Source organism: Camelus ferus, chromosome 1 (assembly GCF_009834535.1).
Source record: "Camelus ferus isolate YT-003-E chromosome 1, BCGSAC_Cfer_1.0, whole genome shotgun sequence".
NCBI lineage: Eukaryota > Metazoa > Chordata > Mammalia > Artiodactyla > Camelidae > Camelus > Camelus ferus.
In genome coordinates this window covers 104,108,582-104,132,000 of record NC_045696.1, presented here as the reverse complement: position 1 = coordinate 104,132,000, position 23,419 = coordinate 104,108,582, and the positions used below count along the sequence as shown (strand labels likewise).

At 36.2% G+C, this 23,419-nt stretch overlaps 1 protein-coding gene and 1 long non-coding RNA gene across 3 annotated transcripts in view; both read left to right on the top strand.

The window, feature by feature from the left end:
• SLC25A36 (solute carrier family 25 member 36) overlaps positions 1–9,335 on the top strand; it is a 35,517-nt gene extending 26,182 nt beyond the window's left edge. For both annotated transcript variants that reach the window (XR_004322793.1, XM_032487423.1), the window contains 3 exons: positions 454–520; positions 3,232–3,521; positions 5,423–9,335. Coding sequence is in view for 1 of the 2 variants with exons in the window: in XM_032487423.1 (XP_032343314.1) it covers positions 454–520; positions 3,232–3,521; positions 5,423–5,616 (551 nt within the window). In the remaining variant the exon portion in view is untranslated. The remainder of the gene's footprint in view (positions 1–453; positions 521–3,231; positions 3,522–5,422) is intronic.
• A 429-nt stretch (positions 9,336–9,764) lies between these two features.
• On the top strand, positions 9,765–22,880 carry LOC116665958. Its single transcript, XR_004322792.1, has 4 exons — positions 9,765–10,044; positions 10,451–10,581; positions 15,197–15,287; positions 20,686–22,880. It is a non-coding gene; the product is annotated as an uncharacterized LOC116665958 (long non-coding RNA).
• The last annotated feature ends 539 nt before the right edge of the window (positions 22,881–23,419 follow it).

Genomic DNA, 23,419 nt, shown 5'->3' with positions numbered 1-23,419 from the left:
GTTTATGTAGACTCCATTTTGAACATAGTGATTTGTGATGTTAGTTGGACCCCGGGTAGCTGTTGTACAGTTTGCATGCTGAAAAGCCCTAGAACACACAAAATTTCTATGTGGATGTCTGTAGAAATGGGTTTCTAAATTTAGCTTAGAGAGTAGAGAGTGCCCTAGAGAATAGTCTGAATATGATGGGAGAGGAATTTGTATACAATCAGATTTTGCTCTTAAAAGAATCTTTTAGTTATGGTCAGAATTTGAGAATGTAGACTGGAAATAAAGTATAGCTGTTCATGGCTGAATGGATTTATAAAGTTAAAGTGTAAAGGATACATGAATTGATAGTTTAAATATTTATATACATTTTCTTTAATATAGACGTATATTATTTTAAAAACCTTGAAGTCAGTAGTGTGTTCTTCATTTTTACCAGAGTTCATTTTAAACATGTTTGTTTAGGTTTTACCGCAATCACAGCAACCAACCCCATTTGGCTTATAAAGACTCGGTTACAGCTTGATGCAAGGTATGTTAATTCATTAAAACAAAATTCATTAAACTTGGATTCAACAAAATTTTTTCTATAAATTTATATCAGATTTCAGTGCCTGGTATCTAACCAAGTTTTTCCTGTCTTTTGCTGGTGAACTGGGGTGGGGGGGGTTGTTTTTGAAGCTTGGGTCTACCATCAGAAGCAAGGGTGGTATAATAGTTGACAGTGTGAGAGTTCCAGGGAAGAAATATACTATGCATTGTTTTTCAATAAAAGAAGAAGAAATGAAAAGGACGTAATCTAGCCCACCCAGGCAGTGATACTTCACCCCATAGGTGATTATAGTCTGCCTCCCAACACCTACATAAACTTACATGATCAGTGAGTCTAGACTGAGTCTTAGGATCGTTGCTCAAATTCAGTAACCTTATACACAGAGAGTCCTGGCATGGGATTTAGCTCACATGTATTCATAGACTTCGTTTGTTACCACCAACCATCTTACGGCAGCAAGACTCATTCATTCAATATATCTATATTGAGCAAGTACTGGATGGTTCCAGAAGTAGCCCAGGAAACAGTGGGGACCAACTTTCTATGGAATAATCAAGGAATAGTTTTTTGAGCCTTTTTAAGCAGAGACAATAGCACAGACCTCACACGTCCTAAGTTGAGAGCCTTTGGTGTGTTCTGAGAACTGAGAAAAGGCTGGAAGCAGTGCAGCTTAGAGTCCTGCCATCTTAACTCCTGTATGCCTTTAGAATGGAGGATGGGGGAAAGGAAATGCTTTACATAGAGAAGTGATTCTATCTGGTGTATTATAATAATAATGTTAATAGTTTTCAAACTGTCTAATTAGCCTTTCCGTCTGAAGTAGATTGTGTGTAACAAATTTTCATTGTTTTTAATATTTTAGGGTTTGGGAAACGTAACGTTAGATCTTGTAGATTATAGATAAAACTGTTCTAAGAAATCATTAACAATTATGCTTGCTTAAATATCAGTTTTCCACATTCTGTCATGTTGGACTATATGCTGTTTGGAGACTTGAAAAGAAAATGTCTGATTTTATTTCAGGTGAAATAATTTTTAATGAAATCTTCGAGTGTTGTAACAAAACTCGAGTTTATTTCTTAAAACCAAAGATCTGAAAGGCAATGGTAGATAAGACAACACAAAAGTTAAAAAGCATGAGATGCCAGTCCATATTATACTGTTATAAACTGCCAGGGGTATGCTCCGGTATGTGATAGGTGGATTTGTAGGGGATCCAGGAAAAGCATGGCTTAAAACTCTTTGATACTATTTTTTCACTTATAATTGTAACACAAGCCCGCACAATTTCTTAGGCCTGGGGGTAGGGAATAGAGGCTGAGGTAATAGTGAAAGATTGATTTGAGGATGCTAACTTACAACACTGAGATTAACGGCAAGGCTGTTTGCATGTTACCCTTTAGGGCTTATAGCTCTTTTAACTTTCTTATGAGAAAGGATCTGATGGCAGAAACTTATTACAGTTGGTTGCATGGATCATTCAACTAAGAAGGTATTTATTCAGTATCATTAGTTGAGGACATTCATTAGTTCAAGACAATTATTAATTCATAAAATAGGAGGAATCTGCAGCTTATCAAGTAGGTATCGTAGTTGTGATTTTACTTTGTTATGTCAGAAACAGATTGTGTATAATTTCTAAAAAGTTAAATTTTCTAAGACAGAAACAGGCTCGCAGACATAGTAAACAATCTTACAGTTACTGGGGAAAGGGGGTGGGAAGGGGTAAATTTGGGAATTGGGGATTTGCAAATGTTAGCCACTATATATAAAAAATAGATTTTAAAAAAGTTTCTTCTGTATAGCGCAGGGAACTAAATTCAATATCTTACAATAATGTTTAATGGAAACGAATATGTGTAGGTATATGCATGACTGGGACATTGTGCTGTACACCAGAAACTGACACATTGTAACTGACTATTCTTCAATTAAAAAAAAGTTAAATTTTCCATTTCACTGTGGATAGCATTTAAACCCATTTCTTTCAGATTTCCTTAATGAGGGAATCATAGTGAAGGTAATAAATATTTTTACAACTCACAATTACTTGAAAACTGTTGAGGTCCTAATTCATTATTCACTGAGATGAAAAGATACAGCTATTGCCTTCAAAGGATCAGAGGGAATTTGACTTAAATTCACCCAGTCACTTTTTAGGAAGAACTGGGTGAGGTTAGAAGAATCCCTCAGGTGCCCTGAGATTAGTTTAATTGTACTCCTTGCTTTATGATACTCCATTATCATTAGTGTCTCAGTCATTCTTTTTAATATATTATTAAATGCAAGAAAAAAAATCTTTTTAACCTAATTAGAACTGGATTTAATATAATGTAAGGGGCTTTTGTTTGCTTTGTTTTGTTTTGTTTTGTGAGCTGCAGTCACAGTTTGTTTGGACTAAAGGATTTTGTTAGTTATTCATATAATACAAACTTCAGTGAAACTGAAGATTCAGTGTAGTGTATTTTGTATTCAGTAAATTAAACTACTTACATGTTACTTATCTAATATGACAAATTTGGAATAAAAGAAAAGGAAATCTAAAATGAATATTTTAAAATTCTGATTTCACTTCATGAATTAGAGGGTCATTATTAGAGTGGCATACTTCTACTATATTTTATTTACTTTATTTAAAAAACTGTACTACTTTACTTATGTTAATAAGATTTTTCCTTTTTGCTTTTTAGGAACCGTGGGGAAAAGCGAATGGGCGCTTTTGAATGTGTCCGTAAGGTGTATCAGACAGATGGACTTAGAGGATTTTATAGGGGCATGTCTGCTTCGTATGCTGGCATATCAGAGACTGTTATCCATTTTGTTATTTATGAAAGTATTAAGCAAAAACTACTGGAATGTAAGATTGCTTCTACGATGGAAAATGAAGAAGAGTCTGTAAAAGAAGCATCAGATTTTGTGGGAATGATGCTAGCTGCTGCCACCTCAAAAACATGTGCCACGACTATAGCATATCCACATGGTAAGAAGAGTCGAGTGTATATAATATATAATCTGTTAATTCAGAAACCTTTTCCCACCCCAGCCAATGGCCCACTTACTAGAACGTTGATAATTTCCCCGAATTCCAGTATAACAAAATGCAGTTCATCATAATGGGATTGAATATGTATAAGTCACATAAGGCCATTTTAATAGGTCAGTATGTGTATGCTGTAGTAACATGGTGGTGATTTAGCATGGGCTCTGGACAATCAGATTTCAGCCCAGAGTCAGTGAGATTGCAGCCAGGTGACTTTTGGGCAAATTTCTGTTTTTTAAAAAAAGTATGGATGTAGGTCCTATACTAGATGTTTTATATTATTACGTGTGTGTGTATATATATACACACATATATATATATGATACACATTATTGTTAATCTGCACAGAAATCCTGCAAAGTACTTATCTTCTCTATTTAAATGTAGGTATGCCAGAACATAACCAGAATTAACTTCATTTTCAGATGGGAAACCAAAGATGTTAAGATTAAGTAACTTGCTTAAGGTCACATAGCTTACTCAGTGGTGAAGCCCAAATTTGAATTGAAGTCTGTAATCCCAAAAACCAAGCTATTTTACATTGTTTCATGATGGCAAATAAGTATATATGAATGGTTTTTTAAAATTTCTGTCTTTTAAGTTTTACAGTATTAGCCTATTTCATTAATAATTGGGAAAATCACTTAAGAGTTTGCCTGCAACATGCTGAGGGTTTTTTGTAACTTTTTTTGTTTTGTTTAAGTGTAGCCTTTGATTTTGGTATGTTTGAAGTTTGACTTGGTTTGGGTTTTTAATCTTAGTGGTTCACTTTTGTTATGCTAATTAATATTTACATTGATCCTTGTAAAGCTAATGCTCTGTGATTAAAGCCCCAATCAGGAAAAATGAAATAGGGCTAGAAAATGAGTATTTGCTCTAAAATGTAATTTACAAATAAAACCAACTCTTTACCCAAATTGGACTTCCAAGTAACCCCAGTTTACTGAGGCATGTTCCTAAACTTCTTTAAGAGAAGTCAAAATAGTACTAGCAGCATTGAGTAGCTTCTGACCTCCTGTGGGAGGACTAGATGGTGATCTGCTCGGGTGAGAAAGAGTTTTGGAGTCGTAAAGCACCCTGTCCCTTCAAGAGAGGTGACGTCATTATAAGAAGAGGTACAGTTTATAAGCAGAATATTTTGGAGTGGAATATATAAATGGCATGGATTTTTAAGAGAGAGGACGTAAGAGATTTCAAATATTAACATTTGCAGTGAAAGTTACTTTCAGTCATTTCCCTCGGGCCAGTAAGGAGTAGTGTGTTGAAAAAGTTTAAGATCCCTCTCAGCTCTAAAGGTTTATGATTTTTTTTGCTTTTCAGAAGGGGCCTCTTAGCTGACAGCCAGTATTTTAAACATTTTGAGCCTTATTCTCATGAAATTTCATGTTGGTATATGTGGATCATTGTGAATAAATTAATAATTCTTTTTTCTCATTGTAATACCCACTATTAAGAAATCTTTTCTGCTTGTTTCTCACTGTGTATTTCTGTATTCTTCTTTCATACCACCTCCATTCTCTTTCCTGCTTCACCTTTTTTAAAAAAATCACGTCTGTTCTCCTTTGTATTTATCCAGTATACAACTGATACTTTTGTTTCATTCTATTTTTTACCATTCAGGAGCCTATGAAATTTTATAATTAGTACATATGATTTTAGCCAGCTATCTCAGGAGTTTGTATTATTATAATAACTAGTTTCAGTAAGTTACACATTAAAAATCACTCCTCATTTATCGTAAGTTCACACTTAGTTTGATAAATAGGATATGCTCAGTATTAGGAGGATGTAAAGATATCATTTGTGTTTAAATAAAATGGCTTTATTTTTTTCCCATACAGAAGTTGTTAGAACAAGACTACGTGAAGAGGGAACAAAATACAGATCTTTTTTCCAGACACTATCTTTGCTTATTCAAGAAGAAGGCTATGGGTCTCTTTACCGTGGTCTGACAACTCATCTGGTGAGACAGATTCCAAACACAGCCATTATGATGGCCACCTATGAATTGGTGGTCTACCTGCTCAATGGATAGCACCACCAGGCTGCTGTACTATAAAGAGGGAAGACCAAAAGATACAGTGGACCATGGAGTACCGAAGCCAGCATGGTGGACAGAAGAAAAATAGTTTGGGAACATGGAACTATGCCTACGTGGAAGTTTGGTTGTAGAAATAAAAGAAATAATAACCACATTACTTAGTCTCTTTAGTAATGTGGGGGGAAAAAAAACCTTGGCTGCCTCCAAGAAAAAGCCTTTAGATGCACTCCTTCCTCAAAATTGCCATTTTCTCTACCATGTCCTTGGGACACAGTTGCATTTTGTTGATTTATGGCAATCAGAGTATAGTGTTTATTCCATGAGCACTTTTCCAGTCTTTAAGACAAAGCCATCCCTAATTACATACCATACAGTAACTATCCAAAGATGGTATTGACAGACATAAATTTCTAACTTCTGGCTTCTGCATAATTCCTATAAAATTGATAAATAACAATAGTGAGATCTGCAGTATTATTTTTACATTTCCTTCAGAGGATCTGGCACAATACTTTGAAGTTAAGTATTTGGCATTAGTAGTCAGTTTTTGACAACTCATGAAATAATGTCTAAATACCATGTATATTTTCAGCTTTAAAATGTTTTGGTTTCCACTCACAGGTGCTTTATGTTTAGCATAATGTGAACACTTAAGTTGTTTATTAACGTATTGACTCAAATGGTGATAGTTCGGGACAAAATAAACTGATAAAATGTTGATTTTTGGCCACTTCAGTAACTTAAACATGTCCTCTTATCTTTTCTAACATGGACGAATGTCTTTTTAGTAATGTATTATTTATGAACTTGAATGATTACCTATCATCCCTAGGTATCGTTTTCTTAAAGTGAAAAAAATTTACCTCTTCTGAATCTTTCTCTATTTGGTTTATCTTAAGAGTTTGAACTTTTGAATTATTTCCAGAACTTCTGCATATATTGGATTTATTTAGTAGAGAAAATGGTAATTTTCAGCTCTGCCCTTTACAAGGTGGGTTTTTTTTTTTTTAAGATGACATTGTAAATATCTGAGGCGGCATAAACATTATGGAAGAGGGGCCCTCTGCTGTCTGATTGAGCAGGTAGGGATCCTAATTGACTTACAGTTTTGTAAGTGAACAAAATGCTTTTGACAAGAAATTTATTCCATCCTAATTTCTTGAGTGATAAATCATAGAAAGATTCAGGTTAATTCAGGTTAAGTTTGTTAACAGGATAGAGCTTTTACATTTTGCTATTGCATTCAACTGCACCTTTTAATACTTTAAATGTATTATATATATATGGCCCTTATGAAGATACTTGCTGTAATTCTATTAAAAGACTTTTGCTTTGGATGTTGCTGTACTGGTGTATGAAACTTACACAATTAAACTCCAGTGTGGTACTCATTTCAGTATATATGAACTGTTCATTTTGTGCAATGGCTTTATCTTAGGAATGACTTTTTGTGAATGCACTTTGTGGCCTTTTTTTAGGGGGGATGGTGAGCGTAGGAGAGAATTCCCATGTTAAAATTATTTTTTTAAAACATTGGTTATGTATTAGGCAGAAACAGTGTTCATAACATTTTCCCAGGGTTTAGGTATGTTGTTTTGGAGATCTTTAATATAAATGTTAGAAGTATTCTGTGTACACTGTAGTGCCCCTAACAGAAGATTGTAGCATGTCATTGCAAGCTTTCTCTGCTGTCACCAATGAAACACAGTGCCCTCTTAAATTCCTCCACCTTCTTAACTTCCTTGTAACCAACAGTAACTGGATGTTTTTGAGGTGCTTTGATTGGAATTTAAAATATTCCAATCTATTTGGAGACCAAAGGCAAATTCAGTTTCATCACCTTTGGGATTATTCATACCTTTTATGGTGAATTTCAGTTTTGACATTTATTGTGAGGAACATGCCAAAAAAGAAAACAGTTACAGGGGTTTCTAACTTAAATCTGTAGAGAAAGTATCAATCTAGTCTGTTTTCATTTTCAGGTGCCACTTACACTGCCTAATACAGTGCCATTTGCCTTGTGAAGATCTGTAACCATTAGTGTACTGAATGTAGGACAGGACTCTAATCTTCGTGATCTCAGTACCCCACAAATGATTAAGAATGACATGAAGACCAGCAGCTAAGGAACATCTTATTTAGTTGTAGCAAATTCATAACAAGTGTCCTTCAAGGATGAACACATATTCTATTCCTGTTTGTATTCGTATTAACCTTTTAGTGCATTATATCGAGCTTTTAGCATTGAGCATATGTGTGTGCTGAAAGGAGAAGATCTTGAGTGTTAGCCTTTGTTTCTTTGTGTGACAACTGGAAAGGAGCAATGAAGTTTATTTCAATTGTTTTTCCCCCAAAGTAGAATCTGCCATAGTTTATGTGTGACAGAGATAATTTTAAAAGACAACTTTATATAAAAGTTGTATATAAAGTTTGTCTCGGAAACATTTTTGGGGGAATTTTTTTTTAATTGATGCAAACGTTTAAAAAGAAGAATACATTTAAAGCATTGGGCTTTTTTTAAAAAACTTATTTTCATCTAATTTCTATTGGATAACTTTTTATTTTATGGTGTAGATGTAGTCAGCACTCTTCAAACTGGTATGTACTTTTGTTAGAGAATCTTCCCAGAAAATTGAATTGAACTCATTCAGGCTACAGCAGTACGTACTGGAAGAACATACCCTCATAGAGGAGCCGACAAGAACTTTGATACCTATAGCTCACAGAAACAGTTTATTAAATTTCAAGAGTCTCAAATCTGAGAATGACCAACCTTTGATTGATTGTCGGGTACCATTCAGTGCTTTTAAATCCAGGAAAAAAACTATCACCAAAGCTTTTGTCTTGGTTTTCATTATGTATATAACTTTGTGGAATCAACCTTACTAGATAGGACCCATGAGTAATTGATTTGTAACTCTGGAACCGCGAGAATGTTAACTAGATTATTTAATACAGCCTTTTGTCTCCTTAATACCTAACGCCCTTGGTGGAAAAGCATTATTAGGACCAGCAGAGTTTGGGTTGCTAAAAATGTTTACTCTTTATTACTAGAATATAAACGTGTCAGCATTTTTAGATTTGTTTTAAATCACTAAAAATACCGATCTTGAAAGACTTACGTGCTAGGAATTAGTTTATCCTCCACTCTTCCAGCGTTGTTCGTGCCACCTTTTGTTGTTTACATGCTCTTCTGCCCAGACTTAGTACTGTAGGGACCCCTTTTGGGCTGATATGTATAATGGTTCAGCCTTTTTCTCCTGTAGTATTGATCATGACTTTAACATTCCTAAATCAGATACTTCTGAATGATTTAAATTGGAAAGAACTTCAACTATATAAAAGTATTTAATACAATATACTTTCTGCCTACACAAATCTCTTCTCCAGTGCCCTTATATTTCTCAATCTATACTCTGCTTTTTATGCTACTTTTAGAAACTGAAGTTTCTAGTTTTACTCAGTTTTTGTGTTAATAAACATTTTGAATGTGTACACCCCTGCATATGTGAACAATTAAATTATGACCTATCAGTCATAGCTAAATAATCAACTTCAAAGAGTTGATAGCCTTTGACCATTTATGTGAAGTCTGCTATTCTTGCATTTCTGTATGTGGCTGTAAATTATGTGCATTTACTCTGTATTTATGTTAACTAGCTGAATTTTATTTGAATTGTTAAAATTCAAAAATTAAAATATGCTTATGAAAATCTGGTGTGTTGGGTTTTGTCTATAATAAATCTTAATGTTTTGATATGGTGAGAATATAATCACACTTTCTTAGGATTATGTGCAGAACAAAAGTACTACCATTTTCAAGTTTTAGGGTCCTACCTGCTAGACCTAGTAATAGATGTCATGAGGAATCAAAAGGTCAAGTAAAGTAATCTCACTCCCTCATAGTTAAGGAAGAAATTTCTGTTCTTGCCTATTTTCCACAGGTTTATTGATCTGTTAAGTCCAGTACATTTCATGTATCAAAATACCTAATTTGCAAAGAATATTTCGGAAGTTGGACCCTGATTAGGTTATTTGATGCCTCCCTGGGTGTTTGTTTAACATTAGAAGCTTCTATTTGTTTTAGTTTCAACCTTTAGTAAAGCTATGAATATTGAAGAGCTGGAAACTTGTTAGAATAGTCAAGTCCACAAATGGTAGGTTGAAATACAAGTGAGACAGATTTAAGTGTTATGTATAGGTACCTACCCACTTCATATTTTGTCTATTTTGGTTTTTTTAGGTTTCCTCAAATTGTAGCTACCATCCAGCATCACCCAGTTTTGTACATGAGGAATCCAGGACAAATTTGTCATGTTGCATTTCTCAACTTAAAGCTGAAGTTGGCCTCCCGACAGTACTCTTCCCAATGAAGACCAAAATACTGGGTAGAGTGAAGATACTGTCAAAATAATGGTTGAGGTTGGTATGACTTAGCTCAAGTGTCCCAAGTTTAAATTGTGTCTGTGTGTTCGTTACCAAATAGCCAGGAGCTGTGATGGAGGAAGAAATCTGAGTTTATGGTTTCTTAATGTTCCAGTGTGACATCTATACAACTGGTAAAACTCAGGCAAGCAAGCAAAGTGTACTTAAATGATTTCCGTTGTTAATTCTTTGCATTGCACAGACCAGCTGTCTGCCTTTATGTACGAAATTGATTCAGTAATTTGAAATTTAGAGTGCTAAGTTTACACAGTGATTTCGTGTGATTTCCCAACAGCCTATAGATTGGGTGGATAGATGTGATATTAAAAGGGTTTTAGTTACAGCTGGGTGTTTTTGATTTGGATGTTCTAAATCTTAGTCCTGTGTTTATTCACTGCACTAGGTTATTCATCGGCACTTGGGATGACACTTAGATGATACTTTTTTAAAAGCACACCCCTATTTAAAGGAAAGATCTACGAGGATTGGCTCAGAATGAAACACTGAGAAGTAATGAGAAATGGAGCTCAGTATGTAAGTTGGAACAACGTGAACTGAATCTTTGAAGCTGATTTATACAGAGCTTAGACTACATCCTGAGACTACTGGAGAGGCACTGGATTTTCTTTTCCCCCAAAGCATTCTTGTGATATAGAAAGTCAGACTTAGCAAACATTAGATTCAGTTTGTCTTAGATGAGCTACCTTCATGATAGTATCTGTGAGCCTCAGGGATGTCCTAGGTTCTTAAGTGTTATGATGATTATTTCTCTTAGAAAAACCTGGAAAGGTTGCCTGGAAAAAATAGTATTTTAACCAGGCTTTAAAACAAGGATGGAAATTTGATGGGCTGATGTAAGGAGGGGCTTTCCTCGTTGAAGCAAAGATCAAAATTTTCTAATAGCCCATTGGGAGAAGTAACCCATTTTCTTTTATAATTCCAGGAAATTGACTCAAAAAGTAACTGTCTTGACATTTTGAAATTAATGGAAGACCCAAAATTCTAAACCTAGTCAAATTCAAAGGAGCTCATCACATTCAGCCCAACAAAATTTAGTTTGTTTTCTGTGACCCAGGTCCCTACTCCTTAAAGCACCTCATAATTTCTCTTTGAGTCTTTCATTGTCAAGGATAAATAGCCCATTTTCAGCCACTACTGAATCTTAGCTTTCACGATTATCTAATAAGACTGATCAAAATTGTATGAACTAGGTATTTTAGTGGCCCAGGTCATTTGACCTCTATCTTCCTAAACTATATACTGATTTTTAGTTTTGTTTTTTTGTCTCTACACCCCTGGTAAGTATGGTAGAGCAACTGGACAAAAATATGAATAAATATGAACAATTGCTTCACCATACACAAAAGATGAATGATAGGCCTAAAGGTAAAAAAATGAAAATGTGTTGGCAAATGTTCTTAGCAGCTTTATTTCTAAAGGTTGTCATCAAGAGAAGGTCAATTTATATTCAAACAGTAAAATACTGCATTGTAAAAACAAAAGTGAATTATTGATACATGCAATAGTATGGATGAGTATATGTTAGGTGAGAGAAGCCTGGCTCAGAATAGTATATACTGTAATCCAGTTATGTGAGGATCAAGAACAGGCGAAACTAGTCCACATGATGGAAGTCACATTACTGTTTACGTGGAGGTATGGATGGGGAGTTGACTAACAAGGGGGGCCTAGTGGGACTTTCTAGGGTGATGGAAATGTCTTATAAACTGATCTGGGTAGTGGTTAAATAGGTGTGTACACAATATGAAAATCATTGCTATACATTTAATATTTGTTCACTTTAAACATATATTTAAAAATCTAATAATACAGAATGAAAATAGTTCAGGAAAAGAACAAATCTTGAGTGAAAGCTATAGAATGAAACCCATGAAGACTGGTGATACTGGAATTACCAAAGTAGAGTTCAAAAAATAATCATGCTTAATATGTCTCAAGAAACAAAATAGAGGTTTTTAAAACAAATATATGATTTTGATATCATGAGTAAACTGGACCTCTGAGCAACTTGCCTCTTCCATGACGGCTAATTTCAGAACATACTTTTTAAGACATTGCTGGCAAAAAACAAAAGGGTTCCCCAAGGACTTTTTCTCCTTCCCTACCCCACCCCAAGCCCAAAGCTAAACAATTAGAACTAAATCTAGATTAATCAGAGTAGGGGCTGGTGCTGTGGCTTACATGACCAGGAGCAATTATATCTGGGGGATGGGGCTGAAGAGGAGGGGAGTCAGAGCAGGATGAGGTGCTTCCAGGATAGGGGTACTCCCTGGATACCAGTAGAAGCAGAATCAAATTGTTGGAGGAAAACTTTCCAAGTTAGGCCTACAGAACTCCCGCAGCATTACTTGATGACCACCCAGCACATAAGACCAGCCACTACAAATAGTAACAGACATGGAAACAACAGATTTACACCATCAAGGACTTAATATGTTCCAGTTGTCAAGAGATAAAATGCAGAGTAGCTGGAATTACAAAAATGAACATACAATAAGAAACATAAATAAACAGACTTTAAAAGTTAGTGGTAAAAATGAAAAATATAGGGACCGGCCAACTCAATGGGTAAGTCAAAAATGGACTAGACATAACTGAAATGATTTAAACTTGAAGATATATCTAAGTAACTGACCTAGAAGACAGCAAAGAGAGATAAAAGGACTGTATGAAAGAGATGTTAGATATGGAGGATGGAATGAGAATATCTAATACTTCATTAAATTAAATTAATTAAAAGAATGAAGAAGAAGGTAGTATTTTGAAAGGAAAAATTCTCAGAGTTGATAAACATGAATCCATACCTCCCTGAATCACAGTGCATCCTACGTAAGATTGAATCAAGTCTATACACCTAGTGAACCTGAAGAACATCAAAGCAAGATGGCACTCTTGATTTCTGCTACCTGCATGATGGGCTAAGTTATAGAGCCAGTGCTTCCAGGTAGTGCAGTTAAAATACTAGATAGAATATTTCAAAAATTTTAACTTCCAAGAGTTAACATAAAAATGAGGAATGAGCAGGCCAAATCCAAGACATGGTAAGAACCTAGAAAGTTAAGAGCCACTTAGATGTGTCTGCTTATCTCACTATAATCCTGAAAGTCTTTCAGGACAAGGGAGACAGAAGCAGATGGCCAGGCCTTACCTAGGCTGAGGAGTCAGTAGACCCTTCCCACTAAATTGGGGCCCCAGAAGTAAATTTGGATTCTTTCTTGTGCTCCCATGGGACTAGGCAAAGTTTCCTCAGTGCTGAGCAGAACTGAGAAGGGAAAATGAAGGAGGAAAAGAGCTCATCCCTGAGACTGTAGATCAAGTACTGACCTTTGAGCAGAATTAAAGCCCAAATCTGCATTGCTAGGTGGGGAGAGGGGCCCTCGGGTCATAAATTAAAGTGGTTCCAGAAATATAAATCCCAAGTATATGTGGAAGTAGATCCCACTCATTTCTGGAAAAAGCAGTCATCTTCCCAGGTCATGGTGAAACCACATCAGTAATTTTTTCAAGGACTGTGAGCAGCGCACAGTGACTAATAAGCACACAAGGAGAATGCACCACTGGCCACAGCCCTCCAGATAGAAGCAAACACAGCCCATTCTCCCAAAAAGAAAGCAGATTTTGAATCACCAAATATAGATTGTAAAATGTAAATTAGTACAGTTTTTAAATTTTAAGACATACTTGAAAATAACTAGAATGGGACACTTAAAAATGGGAGAGCAGATTTGAAAACCAAATATAACTTTTAGAAATGAAAAATAAAATTTAAAGCGCAGCTGGACAAAGCCAAAAGGAATTGTTTAGCCGAAAGATAGAGCAGAAGAAATGCAGAATGCAGCAAGGAGAAAAAAATACAGAAGAGAGAGTAGGCTGCAGGGAGGGCACTCAGGAAGATTAATACAGTTTTGACTGATCGTCCTGAAAAGCAGAGAGAAAATGGGTCAGAGATCATCTGAAGCTACAAAGGCTGAGAATTTTCTAAAACTGATGACGAACAGTAAGTACTCCATGGATTCAAAATCCCAGATAATCCCGAACAAAATAAATAAAAATGAGCCCGTATCTAGACAGAGTCATAAAACTAGATAATCAAAGGCAAAGAGGAATTTTTGAGATAAAAGCATCTGAAATTTTTCCTCTGACACAACCTTCAAAGCAATGACAAAGCCTGACAACTAACTCATAACAGACGACAGCGGAACAATTTCTTCCAGGGTATTGGTCAACCAGAATTTTACACCCGGTAAAAATCTTTCAGGAATGAAGATAGAAAAAAGGAATTTCAGAAAAATTAAAACTGGGAGTTTGCTCTAAGCAGAAGCTCACCGAAGGAAATCCTGAAAGATTTAGGCAGAAGGAATGTAAGACCAGATGGAAAGCCTAAAAGGCAAGGAAAAAACGGTAAACAAAAAAGCAGTAAGTTAGGCAGACAAATGCAAAAGGTGCTTAACCATATAAAAGAAGTAACAATGGGATTTTTTTCAATGTCAAAAATAGAAGCAGATTACAATTTTATAAAAGTGGGGAAGGAGAGAAATGGAGTTAAAACGTTCTATGAACTTTGTTTTATCCAGGAGGAAGGCAATTTTGCTTCAATTAAAATTTTAAATATGCATTGTAAAATGTAGAATAACCAATAAAAGAACAGAAGTCATACCATTTCCATACTAGTAGAAGAGGAAAACATGAAATTATTCTTGAAACTATATTTTTCAAGGTTAAAAAGAAGGCCAGAAAGGAGAGCCAAAAGCATGAAATAATACAGTTTTAAATCCAAGTATATCAGTAGTTGCATTCAGTGGAAAAGGGCTAAATGCTCCAGCTGAAAGATTTTCGGGCTGGATTTAAAAACAACAAGAACAATGACAACAAAGAGCTTTGTGAGAGACATAGCTAAACCATAAGGGCATGTAAGATTGAAAGTGAAAGGATGAAAAAGGATAAGATAAAAATACTACCCAAAGGAAAATAAGTGTAACCATATTACTACCAGAGAAAACAGGCTTTCAGGCAAGAATGCATGACTAGAATTCAAGAAAGTTGGTTACTGCATATAAAAGGTTTGTTTCACCAAAGATACAATGATTTAAATTTTTCATGCATCTAATAAAATTTCCTCACTTTTTAGAGCCAAAATGGAAAGAACCACAAGAAGAAACACAAACCCAAAGCAATAGTGGGAGTTTTGGACAAACTTCACTCAGAAATTGATAGAATAAGTAAGTAAAAATAGTAAGCATATAGATTTCAACAAGATAATTAACAACCTTGACCCAATGGGAATGCATAAAACACTGCAGAATACACATGCTTTTTCAAACATACAAGGATACTGATAAAAATGGACCCAGGCAATCTCATCAAATTTCACATTATTGAAGTCATACGGAGGACTTTTTCTGACCACAAAGCAATTAAACTGGAAATCAACTAGAAGATAAAGAACTTCATGAGTTTGGAAATTGAGGCACATGCTTCTAAAAAACCCACAAGACCACTCAATCAAATAGACAAAATATTTTGAAATGAATGATAATAAAAAGTCTAAATGGAAAAAATGAGTGCAACTTAAGCAGTCCTTAGAGAAAATTTAAAAATTTAAGTCCATATATTAGAAAAGGAAAATGACTAAAAATTAATGAGGTAAGCATTTGTGTCAGTTAGGGTTGGCTAGGGCACAATTGTTTAGAAACTCAAATGCATAATGGCTCAACCTAATAGGCATTTATTGTTTGCTCATTTAATGATCTTGGACTGAGGAACAGGTTGGTTCTGCTCTAAAAGCCCTTTAGGGACTCAGCTGAGGCTTTGCTATTCTCAAAAGTCACCTTCCAAGGTCACACTGGGACGTGGTTCTCATACTTCAGCATGTATCCTAATTGTACGGAGGGTTTGGTTTGGTTTTGTTCTGGTGTTGTCATTGTTTAAAGTAAAAAATAAATGTAACTTATTTAGGCAAAATTCCATCATTTGGGGATGTAATTCAGAGAACAGAACTTTCCCCATACTATTACCAAAATATTTTATTCTCCTCTACAGCCTTATTGAGATACACCTGACATATAACATTGTGTGAGTTTAAGGTGTACAATGTGATGACTTGATAGTACACTTCTGTATTGCAAAATGCTACCACAGTCAGGTTAGTTGACACCTCCATCCCCTCACATAATTACTGTTTGTGTGTGGGGGGTAAGAACATTTAAAATCTACTCTCTCAGCAACTTTCAAGTAAATGATACAGTATTGTAAACATAGTCGCCATGCTGTACTTTAGATCCCCAGAACTTACTCATCTTATAACTGGAAGTTTGTACCCTTTGACTAAGATCTCCCCAATTCCCCTCAACCCAAGCCACTGGCAACTAAATGAGCTCAGCTCTTTTAGATTCCCATGAGATTAGACAGTATTTGTCTTCCTCTGTCTAACTTATTTCACTTAGCATGATGTCACAAAAGGCAAGACTTCTTTCTTTTCTATGGCTGAGTGTATACATACATACAAATATGTACACCACACTTCTTTATCCATTCCTCGGTTGGTGGACACTTAGGTTGTTTCCATGTCGTTGTTATTGTGAATAAGGCTGCAGTGAACACAGTGATGTGGATCTCTCTTTGAGGTAGAGATTTCATTTCTTTTGAATATATACCATGAAATAGGATTGTAGGCTCATATGGTACTTCTATTTTTAGTTTATTGAGACGTCTTCATACTGTCATCCATAGTGGCTGCACCAATTTACATTCCTACCCACAATGCACAAGGGTTCCTTTTCTCCACATTCTTGACTTATCTCTTACCTTTTTTGATAATAGCCATTTTAATAGGTGTGAAGTGATATCTCATTATGGTTTTGATTTGCATGTCCCTGATGATTATCGATTTGAGCATCTTTTCATATACGTGTTGGCCATTTGTATGTCTGCTCTGGAAAAATTGAGTTCCTCTGCTCATTTTTAATCAGATTATTCTTTATTATTGAGTTGTATGAATTCCTTACATACTTTGGTTATTAACCCCTTATCAGATTGTTGGTTTGCAAATATTTTCTCCCATTCCATACGTTGCCGTTCCATTTTGCTGATTGTTTCTTTTGCTGTGCAGAAAAAAATTTAGTATAGTGTAGTCCCACTTACCAATTTTTACTTTTGGTATCATATCCAAAAAATCATTGCCAAGACCAATGTCAAGGAGCTTTTCCCCTATTTTCTTCTAGGAGTTTTACAGTTTCAGGTCATACGTTGAAGTCTTTAACCAATTTTAACTTAATTTTTGTGAATGGTGTAATAAGGGTTTCAGTTTTTTGCATGTGAATATCCAGTTTTCCCACCACAATTTATTGAAGAGACAATCTTTTCCATATTGAGTGTTTTTGGCTCCCTTGTCAAGTATTAGTTGACTATATAAGCTCAAGGCCAGTATCCTGTTTTTCTCCATCCTGAATCCTCTCAAGGTGTACCATGGAGTGGGGCAGCTACAGTGGCTGATAGCATTATGGCCTTCCCTATACACTTGGTTTCCTGAAATGGCAGGCAACATGCTTTGTCCACTGTAGCTTATGACCAAATAGGGTTAATCCCAACAACACAAGTTAGTTTAACATTAAATCACATATTACTGCAAAAAAACATGCCCAAGAATGTTCATATTAGCGGATTAGTGAAGAAAAACCATATGATCATCACAGATATAGAAAAAGCATCCAGTGTAATTATATATTCATTCCTGATAAAACTCTTCACAAACTAGGAATAGAAGGGGAGTTCTTTAACATGATAAGAAATATCTTCACTAAACGTATACTTAGAAGTGAAGTGTAGTCCCTTTGAAATCAAGAACAAGTCAAGAATGCCTGACATTACCACTTTTAATTTGACATTATGCTTAAGATCCTAGCCAGAAACAATTAGAAAGGAAGAGACTAAGCTACTATGATTATCCACATGGAAAATCAAAAGAATGTATAGGTAAATTATTAGAGTTAACATTTGTTTAACAGTGTTGCTAGATATATAGAAATCATTGTGCTTTTCGCAGCAACAAATAAAATATAAAGTTTAAATAATACCATTTACAATAGCAACATTGAAAAATAACATTATGCATTTGGGTTTCTAAACAATTGTGCCCTAGCCAACCCTAACTGACACAAATGCTTACCTCATTAATTTTTAGTCATTTTCCTTTTCTAATATATGGACTTAAATTTTTAAATTTTCTCTAAGGACTGCTTAGCTGCACTCACTCATTCTGACTTGAAGCTCAGAAAATACGGAGAAAATGATACAACTCTTTTGGAAAACTATTAAAGAAGTCCCAAATAATTACAAAAATACAACATGTTACGAGTAGGAAAACTTAGTATTAGAACAGTAGCAGTTGTCTCCAATAGGCCTATGGATTCCATACACTTTAATATCAACAGCATTCTTCTTAGAATCTAATTAAAGTAATCACAAAATGTACATGGTAAAACAAAGGACCAGAATAACCTGGATGCTTCTAAAGAAAGATAAGATGACATTGTTATTATAAAGTTAGAGTAATTAAGACTTATGGTATTGGCACAGGGATATCCAAGCAGAACAATGGAGCCGAAGACAGAGTCCAGAAACAGACACACACCTAGACAGACTTGACTGTGTCTGAGCCAGCATCACAAATCATTGAATGGACCATTCTACATGGTGCTGGTTCAAGGTTATCCATATGAAAATTACAAAACTGGCTATTCATACCCAGTTGGTGGATACCTTACACCATACTAATATACTAAAAGAATCCATTTCAGATGGATTAGACTTAAATGTGAGAGGCCAAACATATACAACTTTAAGAAGGAAATAAAAGAGAAAGTCTTTATAAACTAGTAGGGGAAAAGGTCAAGCAGGACACAAAAGGTGCACGTTGTACAGGAAATGATTGATAAATTAGATCCCACTAAACTTGATAATTTCTTTTCCTTGAAATACTTCATAAAGAATGAAAAGATAATTAACTCACAAACTAGAAGAATATATTCACAACACATATAACTGACAAGGTATAGTATCAGAATATATAAAGAACTGTGAATCAATCAGTTAAAGACAACCCAATAAAAACCTGGACAAAAATCATAAATAATAAGCATTGCACTGGAGAATAAAACCTGATACGCAATAAGCATGTGAAATAATGTTCACCTTAGTAGTTATCAGGAAACTGCAGATTAAAATCATGAAATGTCATTTTATAACGATCAAAAAGGCAAAAATGAATAAATCAGACAATCTCAAGTGGATGTAGAACAAAGGAATTCTTACGCACACCAGTTGAGGGTGTAGCGTGGTATCATCACTTTGGAAAATATTTTGCATTATAAAGTTAAAGATACTTTAAGCTGGCACTTCCACCCCTAGGTGTATACCCCAGAGAAACCCTGGCTCAAATGTTCTAGGAGTCATGCCCAAGAATGTTCACAGCAGCCTGGTTGCAATAGCAAAACACTGAAAACATTCTAAGTGTCCAAGGACAAAAGAGTGGAGAAATTCACATCAGTGAAAATGAATGAACCACATGATCAACATGGCTCAGTCTCAAGAACTTAATTTTGAGTAAGAAACACAAATCATAGAAGCATACATATAGCATTATTCTGCTTCTATAAAGTTCAAAAACCTGCAAAACTCAACAAAATGTGTTTAGGCAAACATATACATGTATGTTTAAGTGATCCTAAAAAGCAAGGCAATGATAAACAAAAATTCTGGATGGTGGTTACCTCTGGCAGGAGAAAGGAGAGGCAAGTGGGATGGGAAAAGTCACATAGGAGGCGTTGAAGGAACCGATGCTCTATTTCTCTAAGCCACTGGTGGGTCTGATGATTTAAAAATTTTTTCTTCTAATCTATCACTGCATAACAAATTACCCCCAAAGTGAATAATTTAAAGCAACAAATACTTACTATCTCACCATTTCTCAGGGGCTGCAGTGTCAGCTGGGGTTGCCAGTCTTTATAAACTAATCTTGGGAGTGACAGCCCACAATTTTTGCCATATTCTTCTCAGTGGAAGCAAGTCACAGGCCTAGTCCACCCTCCAGGGGAGGGAACTGCACAAGAGTATGAACACCAGGAGGGAGGAATCACCCACAGCCACTTCCAAAGGTGCCTACCACACATATTTGGGTGTGTGTGTTCACTTAGTAAATATTCCATAATAAAAATCCCTATGGTGCCTCCCCAGGAATTTCAGGATCAAAGCAGTTTCCTTACTGCAGAAATCCCATGCAAAGCTACCCTTTTGCGTGGCCTAGCCTTGTCTGCCCTCCAACATCTGCTGTCCCCCCATCAGACCGATTGACTTGATTTTCTCAAACAGGCCATGTGCTGTCAAGCCTCCAAGCACTTCCCCCGCACTGTTCTTCCACATAGGACGTCTTCTCCTCACTGATCTTCTCCACCCAGTTACTAACTCGCATCACCTCCCTGCAAAGCTATCTCTGTCCCACTCCTCGCCTCCCTGCCCTCAGGCCCAGGTTGGGTCCTGCTGATCTCACAGCACCTTGGCATTGGCTGCACTTGACTCCAGGATCTCAGAAGGCAGAGCCCTCCTCCCTGTGTTGCCTTTCAGGACCTAGCCCAGAGCCCGGCACATGAGCCACCCCAGGTGAAACAGTGCAGAGGGAGTGAAGGGATGCTGATGGACAGACAGTTACAGCAAGGGGGAAGCAGAGGCTGTGAAGAGCCTTGGGACAGTTCAGGCGGGCCTTTGAAGCTAAACACAGTAAGTGCTCAGAGCTTCCGAATTCAGATCAGAGACTGTGAATTTGGGTTGCTTGAAATATCCAGCACTATTGTAAGGTTTTGTTTTCTTTTTAATTGAATTTTTTCTTTGGAAAAAATTTTAAACCCACAAAAATTTGCAAGAATTTTACTGTTAACTCCCATACACTCTTCATTTATGGTTAACTTGTTAACATCTTAATACATTTGCTTTCTCTCTTTTTCTTTCTCTGTGTGTGTGTGTGTGTGTGTGTGTGTGAGAGAGAGAGAGAGAGAGAGAGAATAATGGCCTCCAATGATATCTACATCCTAATCCCTCAAGTTTATGAATATAGTATGTTACATGGCAAGGGGGAATTAATGATGCAGAAAAAATTAAGGCTGCAACTCAGCGGACTTAAAGAGATTAGCCTGGATTACCCCGGTGGGTCCAAGGTAATCACAAGAGTCCTTATAAATTGGGGAAAAGGGAGGCAGAAGAGTCAGAACCAGAGATGGCATTGTGACAAAGACTCCACTGGCCGTTATGGACTTTGAAAATGGAAGGACAACATGAACCAAAGAATGCGGGCAACCCCTAGGAGCTGGAAAAGGCAAGAAAACACATTCTCCCCTGGATCCTCCAGAAAGGAACTTAGTCCTTACTGGATTTTAGCCCAGTAAGACCCATGTCAGCCTTCTGACTTCCAGAACTGTAAGATAAAAAGCTTGTGTTATTTAAAGCCGCTAAATTCGTGGTATTTTGTTAAAGCAACAATGTGAAATGAATATAATGCGCATATTATATACACATTCTCATTTCATGTTTGGTTTTTTTTTTTTTTTTTTTTAGTTTTTTTCAACTAAGAGTAAATTTCAGAGATCAAGGACATTCTCTTGTATAACAATAGTGCGACAATCAAATTCAGGAAGAGCAGCTTTTACACAATACTATTATTTAATGTACAGTGCATATGCAAACATGGTTGCTTGTCCCAGTAATGCCCTTTAGAGCAAAAAGATCTGGTTTAAAATCACATGTTGTTGCATTCAGTTTTCATGTCTCTTTAGTCTCCCTCACTCTGGAGCATGTCTCAGCTTTTCACTCTCAAGACACTAATGTTTTTCACAGACCAATTCTTTGGCAAAATGACCCATAATTTGAGTTTGTCTTATTTTATCCTTATGATTAGATTGAGGTTATGCACTTTGGGAAGGAAGACCATAGAAGTAGTATGTTGCAAGGCATTTAAACAGCTGATAATTCCACCCCTGAAACCACTAGAAAATGATTACCAATGCAACCCAATTTATAACTTACGTGAAAAATATCTTAGGAAAAAAAAGAAATCGGCCCCACCGTTTCTCTCAGTCCAAACGCGTATTTGAAAATGCTTCAGAAATGGAATTAGTTTGACTGACATAAAAATAAGGCGTCTTGCCCTTCAGAAGCTCTAGGGGGCGCCCGGCAGCTGCTGTGGTGCTCGCAGCACCGTGGGTCTCCTGGGTTCTGCATCGGGTTCTTCCCCTCTGAGCCCAGGAGCTGGCACCCAGAACCCGCGGAACCTGGAAAGAGCATGCTCCCACAGAGAAGCACCCCCGAAAATTCGTTGCATTAACATTTAAAGAAAATCTGGGAGCTGCCTGAGGGCCTGGTAAATTACAAACATTAAAACATGGAGAGAAATAAAGAATTATTTTATAGTCTTCTGTGACGAGAGAGGACAAATTAAATGTAATTTGAATAAATATATTTACCATTAGGTATTTGTCCTCTAAGAAAGATACTAATTTGATACTGGTTGTATAGGACCAAATGTGGGCTGCATATTAATAATTCTATGATTTAAAGCTATAATTTAGCCAGAATGCAATTATGAAGTTGAAAACAGCAGCTGGGTGCTCCCAGATTCTCTACCCCGTAAGGGAATAGTTTGTAAAATATTGACATTGTATCTTTAAAATAATTTGATTCCGATTCTAATTGCAGTTGTAATAAATGCCCTCTTTTTATCTCCCTCTACCTCCTCTCCTTTTCGGGGATGGGATTTCATGCTGACATGAGTGGGCATTAGAGTAAATACTTTGCTATGTCATACAGGAAATCAAGGATTTAAAGTAATATTGTGTTTATTGGTACAATTTCCTCTGTTCCCAGAGGGTTTCCCTTTAAAGCAGGTGGGATGGGAAGAAGAGCCAATGGCTGCAGTCAGCCTGTCCCGGCGGCTCCCTCGGCCCCATCACCGAGAGTGTGTTCTCAGTCTGTGGAAGCACAGAACACATTCATCAGTTTTCCTGTTTATTCATTTATTAATATTCAGCAATGTTTACTGAGTTACAGAGAAATCCTGGCAGAGCTGGAATTTAGACTTTCCTTCCAACAGTTCTTCATTGTTTATAGTGAAAGACCAATATAATTGTACTGGGTTGTAATTGTGAGAGAGAGCTGCTTTCCAAAGGACTCGGTGGGCAGAATTTGCAGTTACAATTGCACCCCTGGAGTTTCAGATTTGGAGACTGAGACGGAGTACAAGGGCAGAAAGTCCAGCACTTTGTGCCACACAAAGAATTGTTCCTGCTGGGCAGTGAACACTCTGCCCCCT